Source organism: Strigops habroptila, chromosome 1 (assembly GCF_004027225.2).
Source record: "Strigops habroptila isolate Jane chromosome 1, bStrHab1.2.pri, whole genome shotgun sequence".
NCBI classification, from domain to species: domain Eukaryota; kingdom Metazoa; phylum Chordata; class Aves; order Psittaciformes; family Psittacidae; genus Strigops; species Strigops habroptila.
Genome location: NC_044277.2, coordinates 153,671,106 through 153,694,594, shown reverse-complemented (window position 1 = coordinate 153,694,594; position 23,489 = coordinate 153,671,106). Strand labels below are relative to the sequence as shown.

The window sequence follows — 23,489 nt, the reverse complement described above, 5'->3', positions numbered from 1 at the left end:
AAAGCCCATGCTTTTGTCAGCGTGGTGGGTGGCTCAGACTCTGAACACACAGCAGAAACTGTGTGATAGTGCTGTGATAGACTGATGGTAGAAGGAATCTGTGCTGATCTGTACCAGGCAGTTTTCTGATAGTAAATACACTTTTAAAGTCTCTGTCAACTGGGTCTTCTGGAATGGAAATGCCATCGTAAAGCAACAAGGGAAGTCTCGCTGTGTCGGGATGATGAGTGGAGCTGGAGACGTCGCAAAGGTGGTACTGATAAAAGAGCACAGCAGGCGATAGACATGTTCTTGATGGAGACACACTCCACCAAGAATAGAGCCTTTGTTTCTCTGAGCAGCTTCTGTGGTATTCTCAAGCCTGTCTGTAGCCAGTCAAATGTTCATATCCAAACCATGAACTGTGGGAAGCTTACTCAAATGTACATTTAATTCTGTCCATCAAAAGATGGACTGAGTTGATGGATATTTTGAGCAAGTGCAGTTTTTGATGTAGTGTGTGGAACCAAACATTTGGAATTGGTAGGTGCGTGTGGAATCTGACAAGTTCTGGTTTTATTTAGTCTTGTTCGTTCATTAGTTCCATAGTTGAAGTCATAGATTCAGAGCGTAACCAAAAATTTACGCTTTTGTCTGAGGCCTTTCTTGTTCAGGAGTACACAAGATCCAATAGACTTAATACAGCTTTTGAATCTAGTAGTTTTTTCCTCCTTGTTATGGTTTATTAGAAATCATTCCAGAGCAGTTGTATAAAGAGGTGTTTTTGTGGCTGTTTGTGTATATATCTGTGTTTTCATGTAAATAGTACTTTTAGTATCTAGTACACCCGAGGTGTCTCACTGCCATGAAAGACATGGGAAATCCATGCTTCTGATGCGCTCAACCTTTGGGAAACTCCATTCTGTAGCCACAGAAGTGAATGACTGACTTGCCAACCTAGTAGTGTTTGCACTTGGCTTTTAACTTTAAAGGCATGGACTGTTTCCTTGTTAAGAGTTTTCTGCTCAGTAAAAAGAGCTGTGTTGCTGGACTGTCTGATGCAGCAGCTACCTGCTACATGGTGCACATCACTGGGGAGCTGACAGCTCTTGCGAAGATGCTAATTGAGTCAACTTGTTCTCTCTTTACAGAATCATGTAAACCCTGCAATGGATTTTACACAGACCCCTCCCGGAATGCTAGCCCTTGACAACATGCTGTACTTTGCTAAACATCACCAGGATGCTTATATACGGGTAAGGCTCCTTCCCATCTTTGAGGTCTGTGCAGTTGCCTGTTCAGAGTGATTATGTCCTGATTACAGTCGTCTTTGAAGAGGAGGTTCAGAATCCTGGTGTCATTAACAACAAACTCTAGGAAGGCAAACCGTGTAATACTAAAACATGGCATAAGTCTGTAAAAGATTTGGGAGAAAGCTGTACAGCTGCCTGGTCTGTCACTGCTGAGTCAAACATTATAGATACTGCTTCTTCCAAATACAACTTTTTGCTTAGGCCTACAAAGAGAAGGGACATGAGCTTGTGCCTTTTTCAGATGTGTGATGGATGTCCGTAAGCTGAGAAATAAGTAATTGTGCCCAATTCTCTGCCCTGCTCAAAGTCTACCAAAAACTATCAGGGTTTTCTGTGGAAACGAGGCTTTGATGAGCAAATGCTTTGAAGAGCGACTGAGTTGGCAGTGTCCTGAGAGTTGGGATGTGCACTGTAAAACTGTAGTGAGGAAACGCTTGGAGAAAAATAAGTAAAAAGCATCATGATTCGTTTGCACAACCTGTTCCTGCCCCCTGACCTCTCCACTTCAACTACTCTTGAAATAGCAAATGTAGGAAGTTATGTGTTGCATCCTTACAAGAGATGTACAGCTGAGTAATACCTGCCTCTGAATGGAACTTTCCCTGACCTTTATAGCAATCAAATATTTGCCAAGCATAAAACTAGTGAACACAGATGGGAGTAGAGGATAGTCTAGAAGGTCAGTGTTTTCAGATAGTAGGGGTGGTTTCCAGTCATTTCTACTAAAAAGTGAAGAGTGACCTTTTAATATGCATTATCAACTAGTTTGTACTCCAAGTAGATTACTGTCAAAGCTCAAATAGGTTTGCAAAGGGCCTGCTGATATCCAGGCCAGCTTGATCTGCGGACATGATAGGAGGCCACAAGATCTGCTCTTTAAATATATCTTTCTCCTCAGTCTAAATCTAGCAATAACTGTTAGAAGAAACTGTGGCAGCATGCAATACAGCAGTATTTCTCAACCCCTGTAAATCCCTGAAATTAAAGGCTATTTCACATACTGCCTAAACTATGCCAAATTGTGGGTTTGTTTATAAAAAGAGAATTGGTTGTTGTTATCTCATTAAAATCTGGTAATATCTGGCCCATGCTACTTCATAGACTTCTTCTGAAAACTCTAATTTTAGAGAATATATGTAGTAGGGGCTGCCAGTGCTCCCAAAAAAGACAGTTGTGTTTTATAGAGGTTGGAGAGAATTTAAAGACGACTGAAATTCTGTTGAAGCAGAGCTTTCACTGACATCTCTCCAGTTTTCTTATTGTTTATTTTCATGTTGCAAATGCCGTCTTAAAAATCGGGGTCAGTGTAGCATGTAATTAGCCACTCTTTAGAAGGGACTTTGCTGCTGGCTCTGCTCTGTTTCTATAGTGCGGTATTTTTGCTGCTGAATTACTGAGAATTCCTGTTGTTATTTCAAGATGCCTGCTTTTATTCTTGTATGGTTCTTGGGTGCCTCATGTATTTTCTACCTGAGAAAGAACACACATACACTAGAAATGCCGTACTGAAGCAAACTCAGATTAAACTGCTTGCCCAAAGCTGCTTTGGGAACCATTAACGTGCTTTGTGAATGTATTAGCCTGACCATCTTTCCTAAGTAGTTCTACTTAGTGCTTACACAAGCATTGCTGGCATGGTAGCTCCCTGGTCTGCGGTGGTCCACCTGCTCATGCAGAACACCTCTGAGATGAATGGTGCTGTGCAACTCCTGCAGCATTGCTGGTCTTTGATCACAAAAGACACCTGATTTTTCTCTTTTAATCTCCTTGATTTACTAGCCGGTGTACAGTAGTTTCCTGTGAGTCCTGACATGCCTGTTTCCTTCTCATTTTGAGTTCCTTATTTCACATCTAACATCACTCCTTTTCTTCATGGCCTTTGGCTCCCAAAGCTCCCACAACACCAGCTTGCTCTACTTGTATGGCCTGTTGACTTTGCTTATTTTTTCAGATGTATTTCTACTCTTAGATCCTAACAAAAATTCTCTCTGTGGTCAAGGTTAAGTTTCCGCAAGAAATTATCTATACGAACAATACTTGCATACTGAAAAACTTGTTTGGCAGAAGCTCTTTTCTCTTTTTCCATTCTCGATGTGAAGAAATATTTTGGTTCTAAGAGGAGAGATTATTTTCAGCTTGGCCCTTCGCAATACAGTTGGTTGTTGTACTGTGAGATAATATCTGTGCTGTGCAGTAAAAAATTGAGACTGGAAACCAGAGTTGGTTTGAAACAAACTTGGAAAATATGAAGTTTCTCCTGACAGAATGTGGTATTTTAAGCAAAGTCACTATCAGGAAGCAAGGATGGTTTCGCTGAGTGTATTGGCAGTGCTGCATTTTAATAGACAGCACAAATCACTGCAGTCTGACCTGCTGCTTTCTTAGTATGGCCCTTAGTCAAGTATCTTCTTGTGTTACTGAAAGAAATGGGTAAGGAGAAGTTAGAAGATAAGCAAGAAATAATCTCTTCCCTTTTCATTCCTTTTCTGCCTCTCGTAAGTGATTCTACTTAGAAATAGTTTGCATAATAAATGAATTAGGTGGGAAGGATGTCTGAAACTGAAGTGCCCTTCACTCTGGGGCTTCAAAGACCAGTTGCAAACAAAAGTACTTGTAGGAAGAGTAAATACAATGGCAGTGTGTTGAAGAATGTGGATATGAAGGAGGAGAGCAGATGAGTAACTCTGCGTCTTGAAAGCAGAAGACATTTCAAGGTGAAAACATGAGTGCTGCGTGGTGAAACAAAAATAACCAAACTTTTTCTGCCTGTTTGATTCTTTCCTACCTACTTCTCATTTCTCTCATTCACCTTTTTCCTGTTAGGTACTTATTCATGAAATACAGTAATGTCGTCTTTACTTTCTGTCTTCCTTCAGATCAACAGTGTTTATTTAGACTTTGAGTTAATTGTTTTTGAATCTTGGTTTTTTGTTTACTATACAATAGGACTGTAGCATCCCAAAGAAAGGCTGTGTAGTGGAGGGGAAGCAAATCCATGTTCTCTTTGGTTGCGTGGTGTCCTTAGCTATCACGTTGATTTTTGCAAATGTTTCGTATTGAATTAGTTTGCTATTGAGTTACCTTTACTTTCTCTTTTTCATTAGTTGTCTGATGCTATCAGGGACATTGCATTTCTTTCCTGTTCCACTTAATCAATTGCTATCATCAGAGGCTTTGCTTTTAAAGGTGACATAGTCTCTGGAATGCATTGATGGAAGTAATGTGGAATTGCTGCAAGAAATTTAAGAAATTTTCCACAGGAAATAATTGGCAGCTTCCCAAGCTCCATAATTATAGGACAGACAGAGTGTATAATTAAAGCTAACAGTGAAGAAAATGATTGGAATAAAGCTTTGTGACAGATAGTCTTTTTGGGGTTTTTGTTCTTACGGAGCAGACAAGTCATGTTTCCCCCGGTTCCAATTTGCTCCTTTCCAAAACTGCTTCAGCTTCACCTTCTACTAAATTTAAAAATAAAATTAGAAGTTACCATTTAAACCAGACTTTATTCAGTGCAGACGTCTTGAGATCTTTCTTACTGGTAACTTGAAGCAGTGCCTTCAACACTTCCCAGAGTGTAAAAAGGGTCTGAGGAAAAACCTTTCTATGGAAGCACTGTTATGCCACCTCTGCTGTTGGTATCCCCATTTATTGGTGCTTTGCCATCGATTTGTTTGGGAATTGATGGTGCAAGACTATTCAGATCCATTGTGTTTTCAAGATACAAGGGGGAGAGAGGTTGAAATATACGAAACCGAAATATTTTGTATGCACATGTGTTTGTAGGTGTGTATTCATTTGTCTGATTTTGGTTTTTCTATGCGCACGCTTTAGTTTGCTGATACTGATTTGAAATAATGATATTATTTAATTTGCTATGAAGTGAAGCTAAAGGATCCAAAATGGAGCACTCCTTTTATTTGTAACCCAAAAAGAAGAAATTGATAGTTGTTGTCCTGTGTGCCGTGTTTGTGCCTGATGTGTTTCTGTAGACACACTAGCTCTGCAGTTTTGATAGGTTGATCACTGTATGTGCAGTCAGTGTTCATTCAGGTGTTCTTGATAGCAGGCAGCAAAATCAAAACTACTGCTCCACTTGGGAGCAGACTGCCGTTCATCTTGAATCTTGTCTAATTTAACAGTGTTTCCAGGCAAGAAAGAGCAGATGCTATTGGGCAAACTGAATTTATAGCAACTACAACTTAGCTTCTAACAACCTACCATTGAAACATTCCCTTGTTTTACATTTTCCATGCAGGCATCTTAACTATAGTGATAACATAACCTTCATCTGGGAGGGAGTGTTTTTCACAGTAAGTGAGCTGAGTCACAAAGAAGTCCTGTACGACATTGTCTCTGGTGGGGTCCACATTTCTCATTCTAATGAATTTGCTTTTGATGACTGACAAGTTGGTGACTTGTCAATATTTTTCTTCTGCACTTATGAATAGCCGTATTCTAGCAGGTCTCACTGGTTCTTTGGGCTGAGATTCTGCCTTGAGAAGACACATCCTGTGTTTCCTTGTTTTGTTTAAGCACAAGAGATTGGTGCTTCAGGAAGAAACTGCAAATAAACTTAGCAGCTTCAGGGCTGAGCGTTGGCTCTCTACCTATTTGGAGCCTGCCCAGCTGGCTACCCAAGTTCATACCAAATTCTCTGCTATATATTAGATTAGTAGGTTCTTGATATGTGTAGGGAAAAAGTAAACATTCCTTGGAAAGAGATAGTTTTACTATAGCCTGTAATTCAAGTCCCTCATCTGTAGCAGAGAAGGATTATCCCTTTTCTGACTGATTTTATCTGTTTCATACAAATGTTTGTTAGATATTGAATGCAGAATTTTCTGTTTAAAATACTGTCACCAGGATGGGAAACCAGTGTTGAAATCCATGCTGCATAGTTGGGCTTATTGATCCCTTGGTGTGTTTTATAATGGACCCATTGCCATTGCCTTTCCGTGAATGACGGATATTTAGTGGCATGCTTCTACATTTTCCATTCTTATATTTAAAACAAATGTTTAAAGTTGTGAAAATGCTGCAGATCAAAACGACATTTGGACTTTGGTTGCACCAAGAGTTATTTTGACTACCTGAAAATGGAATGTGGAGCTGGTTTAGGATCAGTAGTAGAAAATCCCTCTCCCCTTGCTCCAGCCGAGCTGGAATTCATTCACACAGCTGCGATGCAGAGACACTTCCTCCCCAGCAGCTACTTAAGTTGCTGCTCTTATGGAGGTTGAGGAGCCTCCTTCTCCTTTTGAAGCTTTCAGGAGTCGCAGTGGAGGAGCAGGTGCTGTTTGTGAGTGCCGGTGATGCAGGCAAGAAGATTGCTGGCATCCTGCAGAGACCTCTCAGAACTTTAATGGGTTGAGTCACAGTCAGGCTGTCTGCCGTACACTGTCTAACCATGCAGTTGTTGTACAGGAGGCTGCCCACACATCCTTCCGCCAATTCACAAAGCCCTCCTCATGCCTACTCGTTCTAGCCTGATCACGTATGAGTAGTCTAACATAATTTCAGCGTTTTCTGATATAAAACTGAGCTTGATTTCTGCCACGCCATTTTTCCCCACAGAAATGATAGGAAAAGGGATGTAATTTATTTCTCTTCTGCTAAAATGAGGGAGAAAAGTGAGCTTTGTTACATGAGTCGTCCTGGTGTGTCTCTTGAAGGAATGCAGTTTTTCACACGAGACCTAATTGCCAGAGACTGCTGGTTCCCAGCCTTTTAGTGTGTTCTTGTCTTCTCTTTTCTCTGCCAATCTTTCCACTCTCTGTTCCTACCTTCCACTCAGATATCAGTACATAAAGGTGGCCTACGAGAAATCTGGAGAGCAATCTTTGTTAGAAGCATTTTATGGCTGCAGTCAAACACTGGCTGTCCATGACAGTTTGAATTGACCCTCTCACCTACACATTATTGTATAATGACATAACAATAACCAGTTGCTTTTCTTTTCCCTGTTGTCCTGTATGACAGTGTCACTGTCTCCTGGCTGCTTTGCCATAGTGGGCACTGTGCCTTCATCCTGGTTATCCTCCAGGTGCTTATTCATAGCTGTGCACATCAGGATTCAATGTCTAATGCTTACCGTGGTCCTTTAACTATATGTCCTCAGCTCTTCTCTCAAATCTCAGTTTAAATTGCAATTCTAGTGCCTTCCTGAGGAAGGCAGATGTAACTGTTGCTTGACTTTAGTTTTGCCATGAGGAATTTCTGTAATGGCTCAGGAATGTGAAGGAAGGCTGAGATAAGGGAGAGAGGAAGCATAGGAAATTAAAAATAATGAAGGTAAAAAGGCAGCTTAAAGGGGACAGTGCTGAGTGAAGGCTCTTGAAAGGACACTGGTGCTGAAGTTGAAGCAAATGACAAGCTGCCTTAGGAAGAAAGTAAAATTGATGAAGAGGATGAATGGAAACTGTCTGCAGCAGAGTCCCTTATCCTTCTCAGGAAGCATATCCTTAGGATTTGCTTCCTAGAGTTATTTAAAGCATCTAAATGAAAACGAAATGGTGAAGCCTACAGTAGGTGATAAGGAGGCTTAGGAAAAGGAAAAGCAGTGTGAAGAAAATGAAGAGCATCCCTGCAATTTTGGGATATTAGAGTGCTGCCTGACTTTTCATTTCGAGTCTAAGGCGGTTTTTACTGACTTTACTAACTAGCACCCTGAACCTCTTGATAGGAACCTACAGCAGACTGCTAGAAAGCTTGTTCTGTATTAATGCAGGATGGCTTTAGGCAGAACTACAAAATAGGTCTGGGGAAATGCTCCTTTTTAATAGTGCAGCAATGCTTGTGGAACTGTCTGCTGTGGGATTTAGTATAAGTATTGATGCAGCTATGGTGGCTCTTGCCTTTCAGTTCTATACTTACTTCCTAATCACAATGAATCTATTCCATTGCCAAGCTCTGAGGTTGGTTCAATAACCTGAGAATTACATCTGCAGTTGCTGTGGGCAGTGTACTTTGAGCCAATTCCATCTTTAATGTGAGGGATTAAGGTATTGGCTAAGTCGATATTCCTTCCCAGAGAAAGAGGAGTAGTTCTATCTGGTGGTTTCATCTTCCTGGATTTTGAGGAGGAAGCTTTTGAATTCGTTAATAGCAGGTATAAACGTCATTATTGAAGCTGATGCAGATTTTTAAGAGCATGGTAGTCAAATGTGGAAAATTAAGCGTCTCTGATCTTGCCGTGATGCTTGAATTTAGGTTATTGTCTATGGCTTTGGTAGATATCTTGTAAAGGCAGGTGAGCATTCTTTGGGTGATGCTGAGCACCACTAGTTGTAACACAAGGGAAGTACAAAAGAGCTTGCCTGGAAAAACAGCAACGTAACATCTCCTCTAAGGAGGAATATTCTTTCTTGTACCTTTCTGAATGCTTTGTTGGACAATTGGGTGTTGGAGGGCTGCCTTCCACTTCTTGAAAAGACTTCAGGGTACTTCAGTCTGGCTAAATCCCAGAAGAAATTCAACTCACACCAATTCCGACCAATGCTGCCTGAAATGTCTGCCTTGGGAAACATGATCAAGCCTTCATTTCTCTTTCTGATCGCTCTTTGGTTTTGTTTGGTAGTTGGGAAATGTTTCTCTTCAATTTGCAGCAGGAATTTGTAAGAGGAGAAATACGTATAGCAGGTAACTGAAAACCAGTTGAGACTGTACAGATCTGTATTCTGCTACAGCTGCTGTCCAGTTCCCATGCCTTAATAGGCTATGGAGTTTCATCTGTAGAAATGTCAAGAAAATGGATAACACTGGTTTCCTAAAATTTCATACTCCTTGCATTTTTAAAAACATTTTTAAACCTCTTCCTTTCTCCTTTTCTGCTGGTCAGTTCATCTCATTCTTGTGATACCATGTTTGTTCTCATTCTGTTGAGAATGAGAGAATGAGTGAGTGCTATTCTCACTCACTTTCCTCCCTTTTGCCCTCGCATTGTTGGGTGTTACATATCATGGTTGTTTCTGCTTTGCCTCATGGTCATCGGCAATATTGATTAAGAGGAAGAGGGTCTGCAGCATTTAGTACTCTTGTACCGTGAGCTGGGTTTGGGTTTTGTCTGTGTAACACCTAGCATATTAGAAGCTGTGTTTCATTTTGGACATTCCCAATTCTGCAGCTTTGCAAGGACTGAAGAAAGGGAAAACCGGCAGCACATTTCTAATATCAAAGCAAAGGGCAGCCAAGCAGACCAGGGTTGAGGTAGGACTGAAGGAAGATGGAACATGAGCCAGCACTGTGCCCATGTAGCCAAGGCAGCCAACAGCATCCCAGCCTGTCCCAGCACCAGTGTGGCAGCAGGGCCAGGGCGGTGATTGTCCCCCTGCACTGGGCACTGTTGAGGCTCCACCTCAAATCTTGTGTCAGTTCTGGGCCCCTCGCTCCAAGAGAGACATTGAGGTGCTGGAGCGGGGCCAGAGAAGGGCACCGGAGCTGGTGCAGGGCCTGGAGCACAAGTGTGATGAGGAACGGCTGAGGGACCTGGGGGGGTTTAGTCTGGAGAAGAGAAGGCTCAGGGGGGACCTTATCGCTCTCTGCAACTGCCTGACAGGAGGATGGAGCCAGGAGGGGGCTGGTCTCTGCTCCCAAGGAACAAGGGATGGGACAAGAGGAAACGGCCTCAAGCTGCACCAGGGCAGGTTTAGATAGAGCTGAGGAACAATTCCTTCCCCAAAGGGTGCTCAGGCATTGGAACAGGCTGCCCAGGGCAGGGCTGGGGTCACCATCCCTGGAAGTACTTAAAAAGACCTGTAGATGTGGCACTCAGTGCCATGGGTTAGTGGTGGCCTTGTCAGTGCTGGGTTAACAGTTGGACTCCTAATGATCTTAAAGGTCTTTTCCAACCTAAATGATTCTCTGATTCTATGGTGCCGAGGGTTCTCTTGCAATGTCTGCCTTTAAGTATTTGTTTCCCCTAAGCAAATTTAACCTGCTGACTATGAAATGTCTGATGGATATGCAGCTCACTGTGGATTTGTGAGGGGGAGGAGGAGGAAGATAATAGGGTGCAGCCACTTCATGAGCTTTAATGATAGACCTCAGTTTGAATGAAGGTTGTGTGTGGGCTTCGTGACTTCCTCAATCCTATCCTTTCCTTGGTAAAAGAACTGTTGTGATGGAAACGTGGATCAAGTCAGCTGTATGCTCTGTAGACATACAGAAGTATTTTCAGTCTGGAGCTGTGTGTAATGTTTCTTTCCCTGTTATTGTTTTCACCAGTTTATGAAGTAAACATGTCCATTCCCTGCTTATTTCTCCTTCATAACTAGAGCAACAAAGGAAATAACATTAAAATCATGCCATTACCAGCTGTATTTATAGCATTTGACTTTGGAACAGGATATGAGTCGCGAAGTCGTGAAAAGAGTATTACAGATATAATAATGAATGTTGTAAATCTGAAATCTGTTGCCAAGACCAGGAATGATTTCTCTTTGGGTATTTATAAGAACCTTTTTCTTTCTTTCTTTTTCCCTTTTTACCATTGCTGTTTCGTGCTTAAGATCCATATCTGTCAAAATTGCCTACAGATATTTAGATGGAGTAAAGGGCCTTCCATCTTCCTTTCTTACAGAAATGTGACATGTCAGCTCTGCCTTATTTTGCACAGCAAATGCTAAAAGATGGTGCTTGCAGAGAGTGTGTCTGAGGATCATTTCAAAGCTGCTTTACATATTGATTACTCAAATTGCCATTTAATTTGCTGTTTAGCAATACACAGTGCCTTAACTGTTTCCCTGGCATTCTTATTGATTGCTGTAATTCTGCCTGACATTATATGCATATATGGTGTCACCATTAAATATTTATGTGCTCATGAAATGTTAATACATCGGGTTAATGTGAAACTCAACAAAATGCATTTGCCAGAAGGGAGCAGGAATGCTGATCTGCGTGCTTCCCTTCCCCTCCCCCTTATACCCTCTCATTTTGCCTCTCCATTGATTTTATTACCAGTGTTTCTCTGCTGTATCTAAATCTGTGTCAAAGCAGCCCCCTGCTCCAGTATGCAGATTTTATGTTTTATTATGTGGGAGATAAAACACAATAATAATAAAACAAGAGAAGCAATCTCAGAGAGGTGTTGAGACACAGCTTCACACGGGGCTCGTGCTGCTCTATCATCGCTCCTGCATTTGGATATGGAAATGTAGCACTATCCTCCATGAAAGAGGCTGAAGCAGGATGATTCATCCAGAATGCAAAATCATATTCACATGTTCCTTGAACACTGGCTGCAGCAATGTAAAACGGAAACTGTAGGGGTGTTTTTGGTGCAGCTGTTATCCAGAGATGATACGGAACAATTATACGTAATTTAACCCAAAACATTGAGAAGGAAAAGTAGCTCCTCTTGGCAAAGTCATGAACATGGTTCTGACGCTGTCCTGTTGGAAAAGGCCAGGAAAAAATCACAGAGGTCAAATACTTATCATATCCCTGACGATTTTCTAAATGTCTGTGGGAAGTCTAAAGGTGATTTAGAAAAAACACCAGTGGAAAATAAAATGAAGTGATCATCCGCTCTCGTAACAGAGAGCATCCAGCCATTTACATGCCTTATCCCTGGAACGGGGCTTGGACGGGGCTTGGAGCAACCTTCCTCCTAGTGGAGGGTCCTTAAAGGGCATGGCAGGGAGCTTTAAGGTCCCTTCCAACCCAAACCATTCCATGATTCTGTAATCACTGGGTGATGTGTTGGGAACAGAGTATCAGCTGGAGGCTGCCCTTTGTACAGTAGGATTAAAATAGATGCTTGGTGAAGAGGCTTTGGCATGCTGTGTGAAGGACGTAACTTTCTTGCTTGGTTTTGGGTTTTCACTCTTTTCCCGCTTTTAACAGCTTTACAGAGAAGACTTCTGCATACAGGAGAACATGAAACAGTCACAACAAGGATCTGGGGAGGGAGGAAAGGAGGGAAGGGTTTTGCTGGCATCCAGTGTTGCATCAGTTTTCTCCTCCAACTCTCCTCCTGGGTTTGGGTGAAGATTTTCCAGCCTTGGAGCTTCTTGCAAAGCTGTCTTTGCTGCCAGAATTGAACCATTTAAAACAACCAACCAACCAAAACCCAAACCAAACCCACAACCGACAAAAGGACATGGTGAAGATGGGAGCTAAGGAGGCAGGAGGAACACAAAGCAAAGAGCTAGGTCTAAACATCTATTTGTGTAGGAAAATGTAGAGAGCTTCTGAGGTTCTCTGGTGTTGGCAAAATCTATTACCTTTGAAATTCATTTTCTTCCTCTGTCCCTCATCCCCAGGGTATGCAGCAGCTGGTTAGGATGAGTTTTGTCACTCATTTTTTCATCTACAGTGAAATCTCTTGTTGAGTTGTGGTGCTGGGGAAAATGTTATCCAACTGTGTGTGATATGGGTGTAAAAATGAACAAGGAATTGTTTTCTCCCGTTTATTTTGCAGTGTCACTCAACAGAGAATACAAAGGCTCTGCTTGATTTGCTTTTGCAGCATTCATAGGCTTGATGCAAGAGTGATAGTTCTCTGAAATGTTTTGCACACAAGCACAAGTTTCTTCCATAATGGAGAAAATGTGCACGTTTCTCTCCTTTTGTGGGCTTCCCTTTGACATTCGACACTTGGTCCTTTTTTGGAGCCTGAATCCCGCTTTGTTTTTTGTTTTTTTTATAGTTCCTTCTAGGTGTGTTCCTGTCTCTAAATCATTATATCTCATTTCCTTTAACCGGCAAATTTGAAATGAAACGCTTTCTTTCTCTTTGGCTTCTACTGCAATTCCTCCAAGCCAGGGGTGGTACAGAACAGCAGCATTGCATAGGAATGGCAAAGCTTCCTAGCTGGGCATAGAGCAGCACTGCTTCTGCATTGCTGACTGCCTCAGACGTAGGTCATTTAGTTGGTTCATGAAAACAGAGCCTCTAGTTACAGTTTCTTAAATTCAGCCTGGTATATCTTGCAGATGTTGGATGTGGAGAACCTCACCACATGGGTTCTTCAAACTGATTTGTTCCTATTTTGCTTCCTCCTTCAGATTGTCCTGGAGAACAGCAGTCGAGAAGACAAGCATGAGTGCCCATTCGGCCGCAGTAGCATTGAGCTGACAAAGATGCTGTGTGAAATACTGAAAGTAGGAGAGCTACGTAAGTTGCCCTGTTTGTTTGACCTCTGAGAACCATGGAGTGAGTTCAGTGGTGCCTAAAGTTTATTTCAATACAAGAATTTTCTTCTGAGAATCGTTTCTCAGTATGGTCACATATTGAACACTGGCACTCAAAATACCTATATCTATTTTTCTGTGTCTGTTACTGGTTTATGGGCATACCAGGGATGAGGATGGAGTAGGGGAAATGCGCACACAGTGTTTGAGTCTCTTCTGTATGAAGCAGGGTAGCTGCATCATTTCTAGATGGGTCAGTTCATTTCCCATTGGATGATCTGGTGTAGGAGATTTTATTGTCTTACATTCCATGGGCTTATCCATAGGTTGGTTTTATAGGAGTATCATAGTCATTCTTTGTGGGATTGCTCATCTAAACTGACACATCCTGTTTTCTCTTAGATATCTAATGCTCTATCTAAATACCAGATGATACATTTGCTCTAACAGTGTGCTAAGATAATACTGTGTTTTAATACAGAGTAAACAAGCTGTCTTTGGCTTTGATTATAGTCCCTAGACAAATTGTTAGGTGCTATCCAACAGAAAAGGATGTCTGTATCTTCCTTAGTCTAGAGTGTTGGTGTTTAACTATCGATATATATAAACTTCATTTACCCATCAGTAATAGTTTGGATCCAGCTGCAGTCTGGTTTGGCAGGCGCTACCATGAGCTTCCTTTTCTTGTTGCACAAGCAGGGGGCACAACTGAGATGCTTTGTTTCCTTCGGAGACATTTTCTTCCTTTTGAATTTTTTCCCTAATAAAGATTTTTCTTCCACCTTTACACCCAAGTCCATGGAATGTAATGAGAGAAGAGCAATGCAAAAGGCAGCAAGAAAGCCTATAGGTATCATTGGTTCTTGTTCCTACTAGCTCTGCAACAGACATCAAAAGCTCTGTTTTAAAAGTATAATTTTGCTGTTAATACAACTGCAGCTTTTAAATGCAGTGTCTGAAGTCTGAATTTTTCTGCTGGTAATTGTAGGAGCAACATACAATCCCAACAAAGCTGTAAGCCTATTTGAATTAAGTGCTAAAGATCAGGTTTATTTTTACAAATGCATAGAAAAATGCCTGAGATCCAAAGTACAGCTTTGTATGTGGTGTTTCTGTGCATGTCCCATCGCTCCATGGGACTTGCGCTGCACTTGGCTTGCTAATGAAGGTGGTTGATCTAGAGGTTATCCAGGCATCTCAGACATCATCTTTGCTGTGTCATAGGAAGTCATTCAATAAATAAACCCCTTTTTTGCCACAGGCGTGTTTGTTGCCCATATGCAGGGGTCTGTTAGTATGTAGATGATTTGCCATGTATGGTACTGTTCTGATTGCTTTTGACTTCTGCAGATAGGTCTTGTCATGGTTTTTTTATGTGGTCTTTTAAATTTGGGACTCTGAATAAAATAAGAGGACTTGGGGTGGGGGCTCAGTTACCATATGAAGAAAATACGAAAGGAAAGCTATTTTTGCTGTGTTAGATTTAGAAAGAAAATAAACTTTCATATTTTTTCACTTGTTTGAGGGTTTAAAGTGAGGGGGTTTTGTTTGAGCTTGTTTTTTTTGTTGCTGTAGTTCTGTTTTGTTAAGAGTAGCTCTAAGGTTTGGAAGTGTGGGGTTACAAAGGAAACAGAAAATTTCCCCGAGGATATCTCTGGTTGAGGATTGTTACCTGATAATGTTCTGGAGCCACTTGGTTTGGTGTTAGTGAAGCTGCAAGTCACTGGGATGCCTGGTGTGCTGCTTTGCACCACTCCCGTGGCGTCCTTCCATAGGTGTGTGATATTTGATGCTGAGCACTGCTGATTCTCTTGATGGAAACCAGATGTAGCATGACTGACTTCTGTAACGTCATGCTAATCTACACCCACAGAACATCTGCCTCCGGATGCGACGGTAGGGTTGTGTTGTAGTCGTACATTCACAGGGGACAGAGCTAAGGTTGCCTCTAACTCATCTTGACAATTCACCTGTTTGCCAGTATGTTTCCTTAATGGCTTTGTTTATGTGGAGTTCTAATTGTCATTTAAAAAGGCTGTTATAAAATACACCTTTGAAATAACGTGCAGAAGAGAAGTTCCCTGAAAACGGCTGTGGCAGATGCGCAGCTTAACCGACCTGGGATCAGCAGTTTAGTCTGGCGAGAAGTGCAAACAAGAACTGACATCTCTGGAAAATGCACGTTCAGGTTCATTCTTCACTCGAAAATAAACAGTGTATTTCTGAATAGGATTGGACGTCTTAAAACTCAGTAGTTACAGGTTAGGGCAGACGTGTTCCTGGCAGTTTGTGTGTGAGAGGTTTCAGAATGTGTTTAGACTGCCAGTGTTTCTTTAGAAATTCAGAACTCTGCATTTTTTTGCACTGGAACATGGAACTTTTTTCCTAGCAGCTTCTAAATTGGATAATTTAAAAACCACAATAAATGACCTTTTGCTCATGAAATATTCAGCAATAGAAACTTTCTTAAAGTGCAGAGTAGATAAAGGCTGCTAGACTGTCCATTATTTATGAAGAGCACTTTAATGCTGATTACATTCCCCTTGCTCCACTGTATTAAATACCTTCAGGCAACAAGAAGACATTTTGCCATTTCTTTTTGGTCCTTTCAAGCACACATTCATCCCAGGAAGAACTCATAAGAAAGTGTTAAAGGCCAAATCTTCTGCTTTTGTATTTCCTCAAATCCAGGTACTGGACTTCTTAATTCTTTGACTTTGGTTCCAAGATGTTCATCTTGGATGAACCAAGGTGTTGTCTTGGAAATTCATCTCTTCCTCAGCAAAGCATTTTAAAAGAATGAAAGCTAATGTAGCCTCCATCTTCCTGCTTCCTCCCTAAAGTTTCAGTATGTGACGTGTGCACTCAGGGGAGAAGGAATTACCCTTGTAAGAGACCCCTGCCTTTGCTGGGAGGCAATAACAGATAAATACAACAATTAAAAACAAGACCCAACAATTAAAAACAAGACCCAAAAGACCTTCCAGAACTGGAGTTAGTAAATTTAATGGAAGATTTGGAGTTCATGAAAACCAAGTCTTTGTCATAAGTCAGAATTTGAAGTGATACTTGACTGTATTACCTGATTTATGCAGAGCTGGTACAGCTTCCCAGGGTTGTTGCCTTATTTCCATACAGGTTCAACTGAAATGGTTTAGTGTTGAAGCTGGTGAAGAGCCTTCTGGCTGATAGAGGAACAATAAATTAATGCCGTGTGCACTGAGGGAAGGCAGCACTACTAATAGCGCAGTAGTCTAAAGATGTTCATAAGCCAGTATCGTTGCATGCCTGAAGTTATGCCATAGTTAAGGCATGTCAGGCTTCAAGTGTTTTTCTGCGTATTGTTGAGCAGGACACAGATGTTTAACTGTCAGTGTTCTTACTTGATTGCTTTGATGGGTGGTGTTTAGGGGCTTTTGCAAAAATCTGCACTCAAGCTTTATGACACACCACAAGGGTATATGCCATATGTCATCTATATGGATTGTCCTAAAGCTTCTATCAGATAAACAACTTCTTCACTGGGTTTTCTTGCTTTTCTGTCGTGGGGAATTGAATCGTCACAGGGTTTTGTTAGACTTGATAAATTTACAGGATTTTTTTCCTCAAAAGAAAAGATCTAAATGCCAAGGGATTGTAATGCCTTTAATGCTATTTGCACGTTCTTGCTATAGATTTCTCATTGCAATTATTGCCCAGGTGGCAGGATAGAAGTGCTCTAGAAATACTTTTATTATTGTCACTTTATCAAATAGAACGTGCTGGGCAGTCGTAGGCACACAGTGATATTCGTGGCTGTGCCCGCTGAGATGAAGGTAATCAAATCTCATGCTTCAGGGAGTAAGCTGATCGCTGCAGGGGCCAGGAAGCACTTTTTCATCTTTGCACGATTTTTCCTCTGCATTACACAATCCCTAGTGTGCAGTGTAGCTTGTTTCTGTTGGTCTTTCCCTAAAAGCACATCGGTCACTGCAGGACCTGACCTGAGGGTTCTCCTGGTTTTATTTTCCTTTTGCTACAGCAAATCCAATACTTTTATAACTGAATGTCATATTTTAGATTTTTTTCCCCTTGCTTGAAAGCTAATTGCCTTTTCACCCTCCTCTTTCTCCTCCTCCTCTTACATTTAAATAGAATAGAGCCCCCGAAAGAGTCAATAAAATTAGATAAGGGAATTTTTACTGTTCTCACATTTCTTCTTGCAATTCCATTTTCTGGAGATTGAAGCATTTTACAAGCCAGGAAATGTTTGTTAGGAAGTTAAAAAACTTTTCTGGCCAAAAAGGTGTTTAGTGGAAAGTAGCAATTTTCTGTTTCATCTGGAACTTTCATCCTTGCTTTAGAATAGAATAAAATAATTAAAAATAAATCCTAACCTCCTTCGTCCTATTTTTTTTTTTATTGCATTTGTTCGTACATATCCACCTTTGTATCCTTTTGCCCAAACCATCACCATACCAGATAACTGTCAGTCACAGCAAAAATTAAGCAGAACTTGAGTGACAGCAAGAAGATAAGCAACATCCGAAAGCTATTTCAGTAGCGATGAGTGAAGTGGGGAGGAGATCTAAAATAATCCATATTGATCTTGAGTTTTAAGGGTTCCTTTGAAAACATGACTAGTAATTTAGCCATTCCTGACTATAGGGACGTTAACTATGCTTGTCCTTCTTGATACAAAGCTAATGACTTGCTGAGTAGTCTGAATTGTACGTTGTTTCACATGATAGCAGGATCTTATTTTATCCAGCAGCCCTCTCTTTCTGTTTGCTGGCACAGTTCCACAGGATAGACAGAATGAAACTTCCTTTTTCTAGGAAGATGCTAATTCCTTTGCATTTGAACTCTTCTTGCTCTAAAAAGTCTCCATCTCTTCATGCCTATGGTAAACTGTGAAGTCGCTACAAAACATCTACTGTAATCTGTGAGGATGGGAGCAGGAGAGCTGCAGACACCTTTTGAGCAAGGTGTTTCATTCTTACCTCTGAGTGACAGTAAGGCACGTTTTGGAATGTGATGTTCTACACGTGGCATTGTTGGCTTCAAAGTCTTCTTGGGTCAGTTAGCTAAACACCCTGACCAAGCTGACCAGTATCCTCTTGTGGTTTTTCCTGTTGTCTACAGCCATATGTCTGCTCTTTGATCTCTTCAGAGCAAGGACCATAACTTGTTTTAGATGTGCTTAGTGCTTAGCTTCATTGTGTCCTGCGTGCAGGATTCGTTAGCTTCTTTAAAATTACATTACAATTTCCAATATTATTAGCAATAATCAAAAGCATGGTGTATGAGGGAACTCAAAAAACACTTCAGGGCAAGAAAGATGTGGATATAAGGGATTTTTTTAGAAAGTGATTAATGCATCAAAAGACAACAAAGAGGTAACTTGATTAAGCGTGAAGAGCTCTTTCATCTGGTAATGAAAGGGATAGCATGAATCAAGACCTGGAAGTTAAAACCTGATAAGTTCGAACTTGGGAGTAAAGTGGAGCCATTAGCTGTGAGGGTGCTGAACTAGGGAACTAACAGAAGAGAAAGCTGAAGAATGATGAGAGAATTTAAAAGAAATATCTTGAAGTTGATTTCCTGTGATTACTGGCAGTTGTACCTTTGGCAGGTTTGATAGTGTGGTAATATAACAGCTGTACCTTGGTTTAATGTGGTTAGTGGAACCCAATTTTATGATTTTTAACTTAATTTGAGGGGAGGGGGCTATAATGGATGACATAGTAATTGAAAAGCCTGGGCAGATGGGATGGGAAACAAGAAATATTTCAATATTTTGGATTATTGCTATGAGAAAAAGTACAGATATAATCTTCAAAATATCTCCTATTCTGAAAACTCTGCACCTCTTCTGAGCTTGGGGAACTTCGTTAGCTGCTCATTCTATGAGTTCCGTGCTTCTTGATTTCCAAAGGAGATGTAAGTGAAGACTGAAAAACGCAACAAAAAGCCATCTTGCACTGTCAGTCACTGGCACAGGCTGCCCCGGGAAGCGGTGGAGTCACCATCCCTGGGGGCATTTAAAAGATGTGTAGATGTGGTGCTTAGAGACCGGGTTTAGTGGTGGCCTTGGCAGTGTTAGGTTAATGGTTGGACTCAATGATCTTAAAGGTCTTTTCCAACTTACACGATTCTGTGATTCTAGTGGTGCCTGCCTTGAAAAAGGAAGCAGCCGGCAAAATCTTAGAACAAACTTGAGGCTTTTAAAGTTCGTTTGCGACCTGTAAGAGAAGAAGCTTCAGAAAGCTGAGATGCAGCCAAATGTTTCTTGCTTATCTGGAAGCATTTCTCTACATTTTATGGGTTAGTCACCGTTCAGGGACAGTTTAATGCTAAGCAGATTGAAAGGAAAGGAAAATCCTTTTGGAATCCATTCTGGACCTTCTTATTTCACTTTGTGTTAATATTTTACAAATACAGATTTATTAGAAGTAGCCAAAGTCTCTTGTATTTTGCACCACGCTGTGCCTCAAACCTGAAGCAAGCCCTAATGGTTTCACAGCACTGCTGTGCAGCAGACTGGAAATTCTGCAGCTGCTCCTTGGAAAGAGGCACGTAGTTGCTTAAAGAATTGTACACAGAATCAGTGTATAAAAGCCCAGTGTTGCTTTAATGGCAGCTTTCAGTGTATTTTAATACTGCTTTGTATAGTCCAGCAGTGTTTGTGTTGGCAAAGCTAAAGGATTTTCACAATGTGTTGAGGTGAAGAAGTGTACTTGAGGTTTTGGTGTCTGGAAAAGGCAGAATGATTTCGGAGTGTGAAGACAATTACTTTAGCAGGAGAATAGCATTAATTCCTGTAGCTCCCAAGGTAAGGTTATACTTGGAAAGGCTAGAAAATGTGCAGTATTCTGGTAAGCACTCAGGACCTTGCAAAGAATATCCCGTTCCTTGGGCGGTTGAATATCCTGCATCTAAGGTAGTGAGTGTACGACTAATTGTCCCAGGTTGTCCCTGCACATGAAGCTTCATGGATGCTTGCAAGGCACTGGAGACACTTTTGGATTGCATTGTAGTCAAGTTCCTTTTAGACTCTTTTAGACCTTTTAACTTTGTTTATGCAAAGTTATTCAAGGCCAGGTTGGACGGGGCTTGGAGCAACCTGCTCTAGTGGAAGGTGTCCCTGCCTGTGGCAGGGGGTTGGAAGGGGGTGAGTTTTAAGGTCCATTCCAACCAAAACCATTCTATGATTCTATATAATTGTACTTAAATTTTGGCACCACCCAGTACTGTGGAAAGCTGCTTCTAAACTAACTGATCATATACCCACTTGAAACTGGTGGAAGAACTGTTTTCATGGAGAGGTTAGACTTGGCCATCAATCATTCATGATCAAGTGAAAGGGGTATGTCCTTGATTTATTGTATTGCAAGAGTGTTTTCTCAAAGAGTTGATCAGAACAACAGTGAAAACAGAGCATTGAGAGCCTGAGAGCTTCATATGTTTTCCTTAAATTGCCATTCACTAGCAGTATTTAATTATAAAACATGATCAAACTGCCCTTAGTACTTCGCTGTAAATCTTTACCAGTCAAACTCTGTCTTTGCAGGTAGAAATAACAGTAATGGTGAGTAACCGGAGGGACTGGAGTTGCTCTATGAAGGTGACACAGATTTTTAACACTGGGTTATTGATGTTATGTACTTATTGAAATACTCTCCATCACTTTCATTCCTGTTGAAATGCTTGCTAATGAAAAGCTGAAGAAAATTAGCTTCCAACAATTAAGCTTCCCTTGCCCTTCTCGAAGAAGCGTAGATTAGCTGGAACTGGTACAGGAGAAAACTATAGAACCTCAGGCCTTTAGCAGACCATAGAGATGTTCTCATTCAGCAAGAGCTTTTTATAGTTCTGGCTAAGTAAAATAAAACCAGGAGTCTGCAGGGTTATATTTTGCTTGGTTCCATGAAGAAGTATTAAAAAAGTGAGTACACCCACTCTTGAAACTGCCCTTTCAGCTTTACTTCTTTCTTCCCCATGCAGCATTCTGTATTTCTGGATTAGCAGAAATTTTGCATAGATGTTGTGAATGCAATTTTCATGGCATATTTCTCTATACGTGACAAGGAATTGAATGTCTTGTTTCATAACGTTTCTAGTCTCTTTGTGCTGACGTTTTGCCATGGCTATCTTTTGTGAAGTGAAAAATAGCATAATTGTTAAATACAAAGCTTTAATACCTGCTAGCAAGGGAGAGGGAAGGGGATTCTTGATTTTGGAAGAGGAATTCCAAATAGCCTGGAGAATTGGCACTCTATATACGTTAGTTGTGTGCCTATAGATTCTGATAAGTCATTAGAGGAATATAATTACATGCTGCCTACTCCAGGAGCCCACCACAGGAGGCAGTTTATTATCAGGGAGACACATGTGCATGTAACCATACAGGCTCCCAGTCTTTGTCTCTGAAGCCAGGTGGTTGTAGGAATTTAGGCTCCTGTAATTCTTTATTTCATGTATTGGGGATATCAGAACAAAGTGGAGCTCTCCATGGAGAATTATTAGATACATAAATGCTTTCTGACTGAAGAGTTGTTAGCTGCCCCTAAACACTTTTTAATGTACTATGCCCCTTATGGCATGGAAAGCCATGACTCTGTTCTGGATCTTTCCAAGATGTTTTTAAAGATAAAATTCATGGCTCAATTTAGAGGTAGCTCTGTTTTTTTTTTTCCTCAAGTCTTGTTCGTTGCTGAAGTTTGTACACAGACTTTATTCTTTTTCTTGCAGTTTCAAATGCTGTGTATTAAGTGACCTCTGGCCTCCAGCATTTCTAGGTTCCCACTCCTTCAGGACTAAGCTCTCTGCTCATTTTCTCTGGGCCTTTGTGTTTTATATGTGCATAGCTTGCTAAGTTACTCAGTAATAATCCCCCAGCCTGGCTGGTGGCAGTATTTTCTCCCCTCATTACCACTACAGAGCATCAGTTTAATTATTCTGAGCAAGGACTTAAAGCATCCATCAGCTCTACCCAGATTTGTTGTCTCTTCACATCAAAGACCCGCTTGATGACAGACACTTAAAAAACCATAGCATAATAATGTTAGCTATAGGCATGCATGAAGAGACTGATAAGTAGCTAAGGAAAAATGCTGGACCCTTCATTCATCTGAAGTAGATTATTGAGACACAAAAAATAATTGGTTGTTTTTGTACATATGAGTGTGGGTTCGTTGGTGTGACACTGACTCTCTTAAGCTTTTGCAGTAAATTTCCTTCTGGTGGATAGAAAGACCTTTGGGTGATTGGTGTTTGGCTGGCTGTATTTCAGTTTTAAGTTTAGAACCTCTCAGCGCAATAGTTGGTATATGTGTAGTAAAAATCTAAGGCAAGGTCACTGATAGTTCATTCGTTGGGTCTCTCCAAGCACTCAGTGAGAATTAAGCACGAAACTTACTAAACCAGAAAGCAAAGAAAATGGGCTTGTAACCAGACATTTCATGTGTCTTCGTCTTACCATTAACATTGTGAACATATTTTGTCCTTCATGTGTTCAGGTGTCCGTAGTTGTTGTCTGGCACAGAATACAATCTTTTCATCCCCGTCGGTGACAGGACATTGTTGAGCTGTACCTAATAGGACTGAACACAACAGAATTCACAATGGGTTTGCCACCGGGTGGATCAGAGCTTGCAGGACCAGAGCATCATGGTTTAACCCCAGCCAGCAACTAAGCCCCACGCAGCCGCAGTGGGATGGGGAGAATCAGAAAAAGGTAAAAACCATGGGTTGGGATAAGAACAGATTAATAATTGAGGTAAAGTAAAATATAATAATGATGATGGTGAAAAGGAGGGGCAGAGAGGAATAAAATCCAAGGAAAATAGGAAAAAAACCCCAAATCAAACAACCAAGTGATGCATAATACACTTGCTCACCACCCGTTGGCTGATGCGCGGCCTGTCCCTGAGCCGTGGTTGGCAGGTCCCAGCCAATTCTCCCACTTCCTATATAAAGCATGAGGTTGTATGGTATGAAATAGCGATTTGTCTAGTTCTGGTCAGGTGTCCTGTCTCTGCTTCTGGCTTCTTGTGTCCCTCCTTACTGGCAGAGCACG

The 23,489-nt window shown here is 41.2% G+C and overlaps 1 protein-coding gene across 3 annotated transcripts in view; it reads left to right on the top strand.

Annotated features, from left to right (window-relative positions):
- The window catches only part of ELMO1 (engulfment and cell motility 1), a 278,325-nt gene that overhangs the window by 125,878 nt on the left and 128,958 nt on the right, over positions 1 to 23,489 (top strand). For all 3 annotated transcript variants that reach the window (XM_032919775.1, XM_030477045.2, XM_030477054.1), the window contains 2 exons: positions 1,131 to 1,235; positions 13,304 to 13,412. In XM_032919775.1, coding sequence (XP_032775666.1) covers positions 1,131 to 1,235; positions 13,304 to 13,412 — 214 coding nt within the window. The remainder of the gene's footprint in view (positions 1 to 1,130; positions 1,236 to 13,303; positions 13,413 to 23,489) is intronic.